The sequence below is a fragment of the Anopheles coluzzii genome, chromosome 3 (assembly GCF_943734685.1).
Source record: "Anopheles coluzzii chromosome 3, AcolN3, whole genome shotgun sequence".
Lineage (NCBI taxonomy): Eukaryota > Metazoa > Arthropoda > Insecta > Diptera > Culicidae > Anopheles > Anopheles coluzzii.
In genome coordinates, this window is record NC_064671.1 from 24582721 (window position 1) to 24597015 (window position 14295).

Genomic DNA, 14295 nt, shown 5'->3' on the forward strand with positions numbered 1-14295 from the left:
ACATCGGGCAGGCTTTCCCGCACGATACCATTGGCCTGTAATCTCGCATCTCGGTTAGATTATACGCAAAGCAGTGGTGAGCGGGAATGGAGCGGGAGGGAGTTTTGGGAGAGATCGTGAGCAGATTATCCGGCCAGGGACACAACAAAATCACACCGTCTGCTGTGCCGGCCGAACTCAGCAGGCGGGCGGGTGTGAATGCAAATTTGAACGATTTTCTCCCAAGATGTGCACGAATCGGATATTAATCGGTACGTCGGTCAATCGGTACGGGCCGCCGGTACGGGCGGGGGTTCGGGCTGCAGCGGTTGCTGCGGATAATTGCTTGTGCGAAATTAAATGGAGAAACGATGTGATTGAAGCAGTAAAATGTAGACTGTGAAGGTTATGCAGACGCTGCTGCAAGGTGTGGGATTGAACATTTTAATTAATTTGCAATGTATATTACCGAATCGATTACGCAGTTGAAGAAACGGCTTTTTGAAGGGTGGCTGATTGCTTGTTGGTCAAAGGAAATGAGTTTTCTTTTCACTCATTTGCGTGCGTCCGGAATCAATTGATGAAAGATTGTGAAATGATATGAAAATGTGAAATTTTGCATTTCATAATCCTATATGCTGTCTATGCGACAGCCATTTTTAAATATATTTAGTCATACGTCCAACTTATGCAAGAATGTGTGATTAAAATCAAATAAAAAACTGTGCAGATTTAAAATCTCTTGATTAATATTAGTATTATTGAATTATTATTATTATTATTATTATTATTATTATTATTATTATTATTATTATTATTATTATTATTATTATTATTATTATTATTATTATTATTATTATTATTATTATTACTATTATTATTATTATTATTATTATTATTATTATAATTATTATAATTATTCTTATTCTTATTATTATTATTATTATTATTATTATTATTATTATTATTATTATTATTATTATTATTATTATCAATATTATTATTATTATTATTTTTATTATTATTATTATTATTTTTATTGTTATTATTATTATTATTATTATTATTATTATTATTATTATTATTATTATTATTATTATTATTATTATTATTATTATTATTATTATCATTATTATTATTATTATTATTATTATTATTATTTGTGTAAATGGTGCCGGTCTTGTGGTACAGTCGTCAACTCGTACGACTTAACAACATGCCCGCCATGGGTTTAATCCCCTTATTGACCGTGCCGCCATACGTAGGACTGACTATCCTGCTATGGGGGGTAATCCAAAAAGTCATTGAAAGCCAACCCCACTAATGGTATAGGCAGGCCTTGACCGACAGCGGTAGTCGAGCCAAAAGAAGAAGAAAAAGTTAATTGTGGTAGTGTCTTTCTGTTCATATTCTCTCCTGGTCACGGCACCAACGTTCAGATCGTTCCAAAATTATCAGTTTAGCGTAACCGTTTATCGCTTTCCAATCTACAAATTGATAACTTTAAAATGATTTTAATCAAACATATACAGTTTGACAAACACATCATCTCGTGACTGCAAACACGGTAGCAATGATTTAAATGATTTGAAACGGCAGTAACTCTTTTTATTTGGTTTGCCATGATTTGTTTTATTGTTTTTTGTAATTTTGTGACTTCGTCTCACGATTTATTCACCGTTTATCGTATATTTTTGAAAAACTCTCACGATTTATTGATATTTTCCCGTTGAAAATCAATACAAATAGTCCAAATAACTCTGAAAACCCAATAAATTTTAGAACGAAACCAAACTTTACATCGAATAACATTAGCCGTGTAACGCCGTAAAACCTTATAATAGAAGCTGTGTTTCAAAAACAAATATAAAACTTATTTAGATACTATTTTTTACTTAATTCCACCAACAATCGCCATTGCTTTAACATTCATAATAAAATCATGCTAATACCTATGCAACCATTCATAGTGCGCAATTTTGCGAACCAATCTTGCGAACACTGTTACCTCGACAGATGTACAACTCAATCCCGGGAACGTGTCTCGTGCATCGTTCGATCAATGAAAACGTATCGATATGATGATGCATGCTATTGAGTTCAATCAATCCGTCTCAGTCCCGGGCTCTGCCCAATGTACCGCACTACCGGGAAGGTAGCGCTCGAAACAGCTTCCTTTTAATTTGACCCACAACGCAATCCTTCCCTCCGGTATATCGGTGTATGATTCGTTACCCGATTTCCGGGCGCTTGGCTGCATCCGCATGCCGACTATCGGGCAAACATCCGATCGGAAATGAATTGATCCACCGTGTCTGTCTGTGCTTTACCGTAAGGGGTGGCACACACGTGTATGGATAGCTCACATACACGAGGGACCAATACGCTACGCAGTGCTTCGCTACGGTGCAGATTGTTAGATACGGTAGACACATGTTTCCGTCACTGAAATGCTCAGTGCGCTGGCGATAAGGGATGTTCCCGGCAAAAACTGGTGCGCTGGTGATGAAGTGCCCGTGAAAAATAATCTACACCTACAGCGATTCACTGCTCGGCAAACGGTCAACAAGGGATCTAATCGGCGCGAGTACATACCGAACCATTCGTTACAGTTTACCCCTTACGGGAGGGACTGGGAAAAGCGTTCAAATGAAGAAATTTAAAATGTGTTGGAACATTCGTATGTACTGTTTTCTGACGCTAATTTTGACTACTGTTCATTCCTTCGAATGAAATTTGCATTGAATGTATGTACATATTACAGTCGTCAACTCGTACGACTGAACAACATGCCCGTCATGGGTTCAATCCCCAAATAGACCGCGCCGCCATACGTAGGACTGACTATCCTGCTATGGGGGGGAATCAATTTGTCATTGAAAGCCAAGCCCACAAGTGGGCACAGGCAGGCCTTGACCGACATCGGTTGTTGAGCCAAAGAAGAAGAAGAAGTATGTACATATTTGCAACGTTTTATTTAATCTTGGTAGATAAAAAAAGCACTTGAAATGGTTTAAATTTTAATCTTTAATCTAATACAGCACTGTTTTACGCAACCACCTTCATTCGCACGTAGCCTCGAGCAAACATTCGCGGAAGGCAAAAATAAACAACAAAACATTAAACACCAGTCTGGCCTGGTGTGTGCGTACATTTTTTGAGTGTATTTTCATTTCTTTCGCAAAGAAAACGCCTTTTAAAACATCGCCCCAACCGCAACACTCACCGGCACCGGAGTCGATGTAGTACCGTGGCCGTAGTCTGCCTGCGAATGGAAACATGTAGAAATTGTTCGGACCTCGCCACTGTTGACATTTCTTATTATGCTTTTGTGGGCCGTAGCCCTCTATTTTTCGCCGTAATTCGCCTCGCAAAGCCTTGCCGAAGCCGCAGAGCAGTGTTTGAAAAGGCAAAGCTGGCTTGCTGGCTATTGTTGCTGGTTTGCATAGAGCTCTACACTGGTGAAAGCAGACTTTTTGCCTGTGTCTGTGTGTGTGTGCCTTTTTGCCCTGTTATTGCTGCGCAGCAACAACAATTCAAACCGAGGCAACATTATTCTGTTTGCTAAAGCAGCGAACGCCAGGCCCTTCGATACGCCCCCTGTGTCAAAGATAAAGACCGTGGGTCAACTGACCAACTAACCGTTCCGGCTACTGATGGGGTTGCATGGCATGGAGGAATGGTAAAATGGTGGTATAATATTCTTTCTTTATTATTTGCCCCACTCTCATTGTTCGATCGAGCACCTGAAACCTAAGAGGACGTCCTGTGGGACGATGATCCTTTATTTGTTGCCCCGGGGATGGGATGAAAACGAAGCGAACCGTTCCTTCCTGAAATCGAACGAAATCAATCCCTTTCCGAGGTACCTTCGCTTTTTCTTCATTTTGTCGTTGATGTTGTTGTTGTTGTTGGGGTTTTTCTTCTATTCCACAACTGTATTCCAATAAAGTCGGATGAGGAAAAAAAACGCCATTTCTTGCAATAGTAAGTGGTAAAGAAATATCGTACCGCACAGAAGGAAAACCATTACATCCCGGAACGGCAAGTCATGTTCGCCGTAGTAAATAGTGCAAAACAAAAGGCGGGCGAAAAAGCGAAAGCGAAAACCCATTTTCCCCCGGCGTCACGCTGTATGTGCCCTTTGAGCCGTGTGGGCATTTTTTGCCTCTGTATTTGTCTGCGTTTCAGTTGGTCTCAATTCACCGATTGTAACCCACTTTTGGGGTAATATTTTTTTAATCTTCCTTCGTGTGCGCGTTTTTATGCGCACAGGACCTGCGAACGCTCGGTTGGCAACATTCCATTTCGACGAGGATATCCGCCAGATAACGGGCGACAATGGCGATTAATTATGTTTGATAAAGAACATACCACGGAAGAGGCAAACACAAAAAAAAACACCAAAGCTGCAAGAGCGAAAGTTTTATGCTCATGGTCGATGGCACGGAGCAAATGGTCCGGAATTGGATTTGCCGTCCGTTTGGAGATAGTTTGCGCGAGCTGCGCGACATATTTCACAATTGAATTGCTGTAGGTCGTTAAGCGACGCATGATGGATGGTTTAGTTTTGACAGGAAGTGACAAAAAAATCGCCGGCGAACAAAACTTTATGACACGGAATGTGTTTTTGTGCACGATTGTAAAAACTAGATTTTACTCACGCGTCTCGCAACTAGGTTAATTGGTCACCAGTGACGGGGGGAGAAAAAGAATTTCGCAAAAAAGGGGAGGGAGCTATTCTTTTCAGCTTAAAGTTCCACGGTTTTGCGTTTAAGGGTGCATAAGGACAGTATTTTATTACATTCTGAATGATAGTTGAAAAACAATTTTATATTATATGGCAATTACGATGGGCAGGGTGGCGTCTTACGAGGAGTATGGAGATACTAAGCTTTGGAGAGATTTCCCAAAAACCAACCAAGAAATTGAAAACGAAAAATCAAGTTGCAAATTGTTCAAATTGTTTACAACTTACATATGTTTATTACGACACTTGCAGCGGAAATTTAGCATGAGTTTGTAGTATCTCAAATTCGCTTTGAGCCTAACTTTAAGTATTAATTCAAATTTGTTGTGTTTGTTCTTTCCCATATTTCAAGAAGAAAGATTCGTTAAATCAGGTTTTGTTTTTTACAAAACTCTTCATTTTGTACACTTTTCCAATCTAAGATTCTTACGGTAGTTTGAGTGAGTTTGCTATAATTCTACCGAATGGAAATTAAACGCCCGTTAAAGCCTTGTTTATCCATCTTGTTAAAAAATTGTATTGAACACCTTGCATCAAGCCCGACCGAATTCTATTGTTTTATGCTAATCGTTTGTGAGTTGAACGATTTGTTTGTTTCAAACCACCCCCATATCTGCAACCGTTGCTCTCCATTGCTTTTAACGCTTGGTAAAGTCGGAGTCGAACTAATTTGATTCAATTTCAAATAAACAGGTTAATGAGCATCGTTCAGGCGTACAAAACGGTGAATTGGTTTCATTAATGAGTTTACCAACAGTACGCATAGTACGCAGCGCGCTGCCGAACTTTCCCCATTTGTCCTGTTTCACATAATCTGAATGTGAAATGGCAAATAAGAAATACAGCGAATGGGAGAGAGAGAGAGAGCGAGCAATCGGATAACCATGTTTCATACTACGAAGTGGAAACAATTACAACACCGGTGTGAAGTAACACAACCGTCCCAGAACGCCCGGATGCTCCTGGGGAGGAGTGAGGGGATGAGAGGGTGATAAAAACTTTCCAATGAATGGATCATCGATTATGGTTGGAGCAAAACACACTGCATTCAGGGTATGGGTTACGCTAGTTCGTCAGGGATTGCTGCTGCTGACAGGTTGAAGAATAGCGCTACCACCACTACCACCACCTGTTTCTTTGAAAAGTTTTACGTCACACCGTGCATTACCAATCGGCGGACACGGCACACGGATGAGGAGGATGAGATTATGCAGCATAGGATCGTTCGCCTGCACGCCATTTCCGATTAACTCGACTGCACTTTCGTGCAACGGATCCCGTTTCTGCTGCCTTTACCACCGTGGCAATGGATTCGCTCGATTGTGACGACCTGTGATAATGTGAAAGGCCATAAAATTACTTGTGATAGTTTTCGAGGAAACTTTCCACTTGCCTGCTAATGGTCTGCTTTCGGGGTAGTTTTACACAGCGAACGATCGGTTTCCTTGAATTTTCCTTTCCAACTGACAAATGGACGGTTAACGGACGGAAGTTTTTCATGATTGAATGGTACTTTTGTCCGAGGTAATAGGTAATTGATGTAAACAATAAGAACTTTATTTTATTACCTTCTTCTTCTTCTTCTTTTGGCTCAACAACCGTTGTCGGTCAAGGCCTGCCTTTACCTCTTGTGGGTTTGGCTTTCAGTGACTAATTGATTTCCCCCCATAGCAGGATAGTCAATCCTACGTATGGCGGCACGGTCTATTTTGGGCTTGAACCCATGATGGGCATGTTGTTAAGTCGTACGAGTTGACGACTGTACTACGAGACCGGCCATTTTATTACCTACTGCATTTTATTTTCAAAACCTTTTCAATTAACAAATATAAAAACAAAGGTGAAATGATGTGAGCTGCTTCAATGTGTCAGAAACAAAATTATAAAGCTATTAGGTTATTTTGTATTTTTGCATATTTCATTGATTTCATTTCAATTATATGGACATTTATTCAAGCTGTTTGGAAAGCAAAATGTTTTTTTTTGTTGCAAAACTCTTGTTGAAAATCCACAGACGTTTATGCAAACATACGTAAAGAAGATCTCTGTAAAAACAAATAAAAAACAAGAATAACCCAAAATAGCTTTTGCGGAACCTTCAACATTCGAGCACCCTTTTTTATGAGCTGATGTAAAAAGAACAACATTCAGGAGGAATAACATCAACCTCGTCAAATACTGTTACACTCTTCAACCCTTTGCCGAAGCCAAATGGAAAGAAAAGGCACTCTTCTTGTTTTACGAGCATCAGCAATTCGTAGCGGTAGTAAATAAGTGACTGAGCTCGGTACAATCATAACAGTAAACAATGGTTTTATATAAAGAGGCGTACTAAAAGTATTTCGTTTTAGTAATGTCTAATATTCAATCTAAAATATTTCTAAAAGATATTATACTTGATGTATATACTACTAAGTGAAAATCATGACGTATATTACGCTACTTATTGTAGCAGACTCATAAAACATATAACTAATTGGTTTTGTTGAGCCACACACACACTGTTTGTATGATTGTTGTGTAAATTCAAAGTAAACCAAAACTGTTCTTCCTTTTTCTCGGCAAGCAAAACTGCTGTGCATTGTAAGCACCATCATGTTTCCTTATCACATCAAACAAAAAGTGTTTCCAGACGATTCAACACGCTCAACATGACACGGATCGCGTTCTGGTCGTCGTTTAATAATGAGCGTGAGCAATCTTCAGCAAAATGATAAAGCCGTTCAAAATAACGCAGACACAACGACCACACACGTGTTCCATCGAACCTGAAGCTCGTTAACGCAGTGTTTTTTTTGAGGGGGCCATTATTGAACCATCGGTTTGCACGATTTCCAAAAGAGACCAAAAAAGTCCCTCAGACATTCAAGGACTAGCCCGAGCATGAAGACGTTGCCGACGGTGAAGATTTATTTACAATTTCACTTTCCTACAGCTTACAGGGATTTTAAGGCAAGATATGCTTTGGCTGTAATAAATCTTGCCAACGCTAGGGACACAATGGAACGTGCTGATCATTACACGCACCACCGTCAAGTTATGTTTAATCCCATTTTCGTCGGATATCGGCACGTTCGGTTGGGCTGGTTGCTTTAGGACATTCTTTAGATGTGATAATGAAATTTGCTTTTCTTATTTACAGTTCCGATAACTTCTGAATAAACTGGATTTTTCATTTGCTTTTTCTGTATCTATTTTCTCTCGTTTTATTTACGTAGCCAACACACCTGTACTGAAGTCACGAAAAGCACAACGACAACAAATTGACACGGTTTGCTGAATTCGTTCCACTCACCCAATGCGGTTTGGTTGGATCAATTGAGACCCGCATTTCGATTGACGACAGCAACTGAACCACCCCATAAAGCCTTGACCCAAAGAAAGGTTTCCACATACCCCCTGACGCTTTGGTAGATGTAGATCGAGCCTTGGAATTTCCCTTGTCTCGTGCTGCTGAAGCAAGTCGGAAGTGAACGATACGGGCGTTGCTTGACAAAAGAGTAGCCGGTTTTTCACCAAACCACCGCATCGCCAGTAGCAACGTGTCGATCATAGAGGGCATACGGTGTTTCGCCACAACTAGAAAATAGTCTGCACTAGTGCCGTGTTGAGCGAGATCCATCCATTGAGAGCCGAACCACCCTTAAACGAGGCACCGGTGCATGGGACGATAAGAACCGTTCGCTTGCACACCGACCCGAAACCCGATGAAATGAGCCGCTATGTGGACCTACATGATGGCAGCGGCCCGAGGTGACCGGGCAATGTCATCGATATCGTCACGTCATCAGAGCAATCGGAATGAGTTTGACTCGCCAAGGTAAGCGGCCGATCAGCTGTCCGATCTGCAATCTCGATCGCACACGCTCCTTTTATGTACCGCAACAGAACCACCTAGCCAGTATGCGCCTGGTGCTTGGGCCATTCAATTTCAATTGATCTTTTTGCTCTCTATTCTTTCTTACTTCCATCGCGTGCACTCACACATGTCGTGTCCACAGCATTTACCACTTCAATCGAGTGCAACGACCACTGTACAACACGACGCACCGGGCACCACAGCTCTCCAATGGACCGGTCAGCATTAGTACGACTCCGTTCGGGAGCAACACGATCTACCAGAGCTACATGCCGCAGACCGCTTCGCTCGACAGCTTCAACAGTGTGGCCACGAATCCCAGCTTCTCGACCACGGGTGGCACGCCGCCGCCGCCGCTCGGTGGATCCGGCCGTGTTGCGCCGGCCACCGGAAGCGGCACCACACCGACGGCCGGACGGCGACAGCAGGCCACTGCAGCGTTACCCTTCACGACCCGCAACCGGCCTGAGGTAGCTACGGAGCTGCCGGTCACGCCGAAGAACAACCATCTAAGCCAAGCTGTGATAGAGAGCGAGCGGGGCGATGTTCAGGTAGGTGAAAGAAAGTGAACGGAAAATTGAAACGTTAGTGAACATAGCAAAGTTATGACTTGGCTATGAGTTTGAGAATCAACGTGAAAAAAGCAATGGAAATGGTGAAAAACTCTGCAATTAAAAGGAGAAGGTGTATAAATTATGTGTTTGATAATGACTACTTCTTCTAGTGAATGTTTGAAAGTGATGTTGTTAGTACCATTACATTCGCAATGTGAAATAAGATGCCGGAAATTGCTTCATTTTCTACAAATTTAAGCTGGAATGGATAAACCAATCCATGATTCAAAAAATTAATTTAAATTGACTGTTTTCCATTGATTATATACAAATTTTGCCATTTATGTGCAAATCGGATTGAAATTTGACGTGCTTACCTCATCAGATTCAAAGAAGCGCAAGGAACAGTTTACGTTTGAGCTCAAACCTCAACATAATTGTTTATGTTTATGTTAGGTGCAAATTTTCTTTTCCTTATTAGTTGTTGGCATATTTGTCAACTGTTACCAAATAACGAGGCCCAACGTTAGGCTTTTAAAATCTCAACAAATCATCATCTTGATGAATGGTAACATCAAGTCTACCAAGTTAAACATGAAATATTATACACATGTTAAGTAAAATTATCGAGTTATTGGATTTGCGAGTATATCCAGCATCTTTCCATCACAAAATTACTCATGTTGAATAAGTAATACTTAAGAGCATATGATAATCAAAAGTGCAAGCAGTTTTTAAGTTATAGAGGATTGCAAGGTTTAAGGAAGGCCTGCGATGCAGTCGTCGACTCATACGACTCAATAACATGCCCGTCATGGGATCAATCTTCATATAGACCGTCTGCCCGTAGCAAGGACTGACTATCTACCTGCGTGGTACTGAATATGTCTCAGTACGTTACGCCAAATAGAAGAAGAAGAAGGTTTTTTAGGACCGGGAAGTAGTAGCAAGCGCATACAAGTACAGGAACTATACGTACTATCTATTTCGGTTTAGTAAACAATATTGAACATATACAATGACTATCATGTATATTCTGGCTGTGGAACTGATCTTGAACACACTACTGAACTGTTATTGGTACCAACCAACCACTTCAGTGTTCTGAAATTGATTTCTTATAATCTTGTGCATCATTGCTGGAATTTCACGTAACAATTGTCGGCAAATGTAGGTCGAATTCCAAAATTAATTTATCAGTCAAGATGAATCTACAAAAAGAGACTTAACTAATGGAAGAAATTGTAGTCAGAGCAAGCAAGCAATCCAGATTTTCTACGTAACCTCACTTTAAACACGTTTTTGTCCAATTTGTAAGATTCTTTTTTTTATCAAAGAAATGTAAAGCAAAGGATTTAGGCTAACATATCAGCATTTTTAAAGACATTTTCAGCCTCTTGGCCTCATTCGCCTGTTAAATCAAGAATTAAATCTAATTTTAAAATCTAGCATTCTTCTATTACATATTTGCGTGTGAGGCCGTCATTGATATCCAGCGCAGCACAAATATTGAAATTTATTTATTCAACATTACTACACTTTATATCACCTCTGTAAGACAAATATTTTAATATGTGTAAATAATCGCACAAACTTAATTATTGCTCGTCCCCTCCGATCCGGAGGCAATCCAACTCTACACAAAACCCCAGCTGACAGTGGTAATCACTAATGAGCGATACATCGTACCCCACCCGTGCAGCATCGTTTAAATTTGCACATCGTGCTAAACGGTGTCTCCATTACGCGTGTGTGATTAATTTGCAACCGATTCAAGCTCACCTTATACCATACCCATACTGGCTGCGATAAAGACCGCCGTCCAAGACACCGTTTACGTGCAAACCGAAGGCTTTTTGACGGTTGGCGTGCAGGCGCGGTACTGCTGCGTTGCACTGCTCGGACCACCACCGCTGCTGTGATTGTGCAAGACAGCGACCAGGGTTGCGGCTAACACGCGCCGTGTTGGGTGGGGATTTTGTGCTTCGCCCGCCACATACAAATCTGTGTATGAAATGTTACCATACCGAGAGGTGATGGTACTCTGTTGCTTTTTTCCTCCACTCATTTAATGCAGCACATTCATCCAAACCTGCATCTGCCTTCTGCGCGCCGTTTCCTGTGAGTGTGATCCACCACCACCGCGTACCAAGAGCGGCACGTGCCTTCGCCACAAAAGAGCCCCCTAATGAAAAACATCAATTTGGTAAATTCAACGCGCGCTCTCGCGCACCGTGACCTCCTGCGAAAGTCCGGCCGACCGCGGGACGAGGCCGCGAGACCTCGATCGATTCGGGGGTTGCGTTCCTGATTAGGTTTTGACTGTCGCGTAATTGGCGCGCATGGAGCGCACGACCGCAAGCTTAACGGGGACAGGGTTATGGGGATGGGGACGTGTTTGGATTTGCAAATGCAAATTCCGTGCTGCATTTTGTCCTCCGGCCTGGGGCGGGTTGGTTGTTCGCCTGCAGCGCTGTTCAGTGGTGTTAATTTGCAAATGTCATCTGTGTGGCCAACACGATTGCACATGGCAGGCACGGGCGGGTGTACATGGGAGGCGTGATGTAAAATCAGTAGTTCAATGTACGCACGGTAAATCAAACGTCGAGCGTGAAAACAACTGCCGTTGGTGGAATCGCAAGAAAGAAAACAGGATTTTCACTACATCCACTACTAATTTAAACTAATCGCAGATAGTCAATAGAACTGGCATGCAGCGAGCGGAAGGGTGTGTGGATGTTTGATAAATAATCATTTGATTAATCTCTCTTGGGGACACCCGAACAAGTAGGTCATTTGCTTAGATTTGTGGGTCCGATTTGAGGATTTGTTTAATAAATGGGGCAGTGTTATAGATTTACCGCTTTTGGTGGTTTGCTGTCTAGCAGCGCGCAATTACTGTCACTGTGCTTGCAAATTAGATTACAACTCCATTAAAATGAGTAAAATTGCACTCAATAGCTAATGGGTGGCAAATATCAAATCAATGTTTAAACCCACTATATCCAGTTGTACTCAAATGTATCAAACAGCTTTATATAAACTATAACTTACTCTTAAGATTTTATACAACGTTACATATTTTGGTGACTTTTAGTTTTATAGCCGAATAAGTCGTTGTATTCCTCAATGCTTAAGTAAGTCATTGAAGTTGTACGTTAAACCTTTCGTCATATTATGGTTTTTTTATCTAAATTGATTTTAACTATAGTAGCTCCAACATTGCAATTAAAACATTAAGAAAGCAAGGAATCATAAGTATTATTGAGTTGAGAATTATATCAACTACTGGTGTGACTCCCCTTTCTAACATGCCAGTTAATGACGAGACAAAAATCAGCATTTTCACCATTTATTATATTTTAGAGTATTTGACCTATAAATGCTAGTAGTTGAAAACTATATTCCGTATTCTCAGTACTTTAATTAAAACTGTTCTTTGTTCAAAAAATCCTCATGACACCATTAATCATAAACCACTTGTTATGTGCCGAAGGAATTTCAAATGTCCCTGTTACGTACATCGCTGCATATCACACTCGACGCGCTTAATTCGGCTCCATGGCGATTCCAAGAACCAAGGTTCGTTAATGAACAACATGCAAGCCTGTTGACGACATCCATTCGAAGGTCGATGCTTCGTTTCGTGCCGTGCTATCAGCGACCATAATGCATAATGAATGGCGCACGGTCGAAGCCTAGTCGCACGGCATTATTGCATGGGCACACAATGCGTATCCGTACGTCCCGTACTGTCATCATCATCACATTAGCGTTCGGTGTATGCAAAAACAAAGCAAGAAAAAAAGAGTAGAAGAAAAAGTCCACACACTAAATGAAGCTCACCGAACCAGCTAAACCGTTGGCATGCAATTTAATGGGCATAAATTACGACGCTCTAGCGGCAGAGTAAATTTTCATCTTTACCGGCCGCACCATTGCCGCGTCGTATCCTTCCTACGCGCAACCGGTACCACCGGTACCATCCGTTTGAGGGTGGTGAAAACTTCATTTTGAAATATGTGTAATCATCATTTGTATTGGCTTATGATAATTTTCCACTCCAATTTTTCATCCCGGGCGCTCGCATATCACACACCGCCTTCCCCCGGTACCGTTCGCGCTCCTACAACACAGGACTTCCCGTTTCAGGTGTTGACATAAACCGGAAAATAAATACGGAGAAGGAATTACAGTGTGTTGGAGCGTGTTGTTTTTTTTTTCTTGACAACACCTAACCAATCCGGACCCATTGATCCACATGCCATCCGCATAGGGCAAGCGTGTTGGGCGAACGACGACCGAGCGACGCGACCCCGTGGTGGCGTGATGGAAGGTGTGAACATAAATTTTCGTTATTAATGTTTCACTGATTTCCGATATTCCAGTTTACTCTCATCTTCACGGTTCAATACATTGTTGTAACATACTGTTAAGAGCAATCATTCTTCTCGGTTTTTTTTTGTGGGGATGGAGAGCGTTTGTTTGACTGTTTCGATACACACTTACCCACTCACACACCGGCACCCTTACTGCTGGAGCAAATAAACCCGGTGCAAAAGTTGCCCTTTTTTACGATTTCCTTTAACACAGTCGTAAAATCAGATGCATTTGGCAAAACCGATAAACGATTTTCGAGCCATTCGTGCGTACTTTTAAAATTAGATTAGAGCGTCTATGAAAATGCGTTGTAAAAAGTTTATTCATTTTGCATATTAAAACTGTTCGTTACGCCGTACACGTTTTAACGATTATCTTTTTGTTATTTTGTTAGTTAAAGGGAATTAAAGATCGCTTGGTTTTTGAATTGTGATTAACGAGTTAGAGGAATCAGTATTGCAAAATTGTATATAAATTAGCAAGTGTGTTTCATTCTTTGGAAAACTTAAGGATGGTGGAAAAAGCTCTCTTCAATACTTTTCCTCCCACTGTTTCCACTACACTACAGTTTATTAATGAAAATACACCATGAATGCGCATGCCCGACAACAGATCGACACACTCTTATCTGTGTTCGCGTTTTCCTTTGCCCGGTCCCGTTGCTAGGCGAGAAAAGTGAATGAAATAACGCAGTTGATGAATAAGATACACTTTGCAAATAGCCGGGACACAAATCATTCCGGTTTGAATTTTGCATACCAATTGGAGCGTTT

At 41.2% G+C, this 14295-nt stretch overlaps 1 protein-coding gene across 1 annotated transcript in view; it reads left to right on the forward strand.

Annotated features, from left to right (window-relative positions):
- LOC120954910 (cyclic nucleotide-gated cation channel subunit A) overlaps positions 1-14295 on the forward strand; it is a 100733-nt gene that overhangs the window by 41813 nt on the left and 44625 nt on the right. Inside the window, exons 2-3 of the mRNA XM_040375225.2 lie at positions 7948-8549; positions 8731-9139. Of these exons, the coding sequence (XP_040231159.2) occupies positions 8452-8549; positions 8731-9139 (507 nt within the window). The 5' untranslated portion in view covers positions 7948-8451. The remainder of the gene's footprint in view (positions 1-7947; positions 8550-8730; positions 9140-14295) is intronic.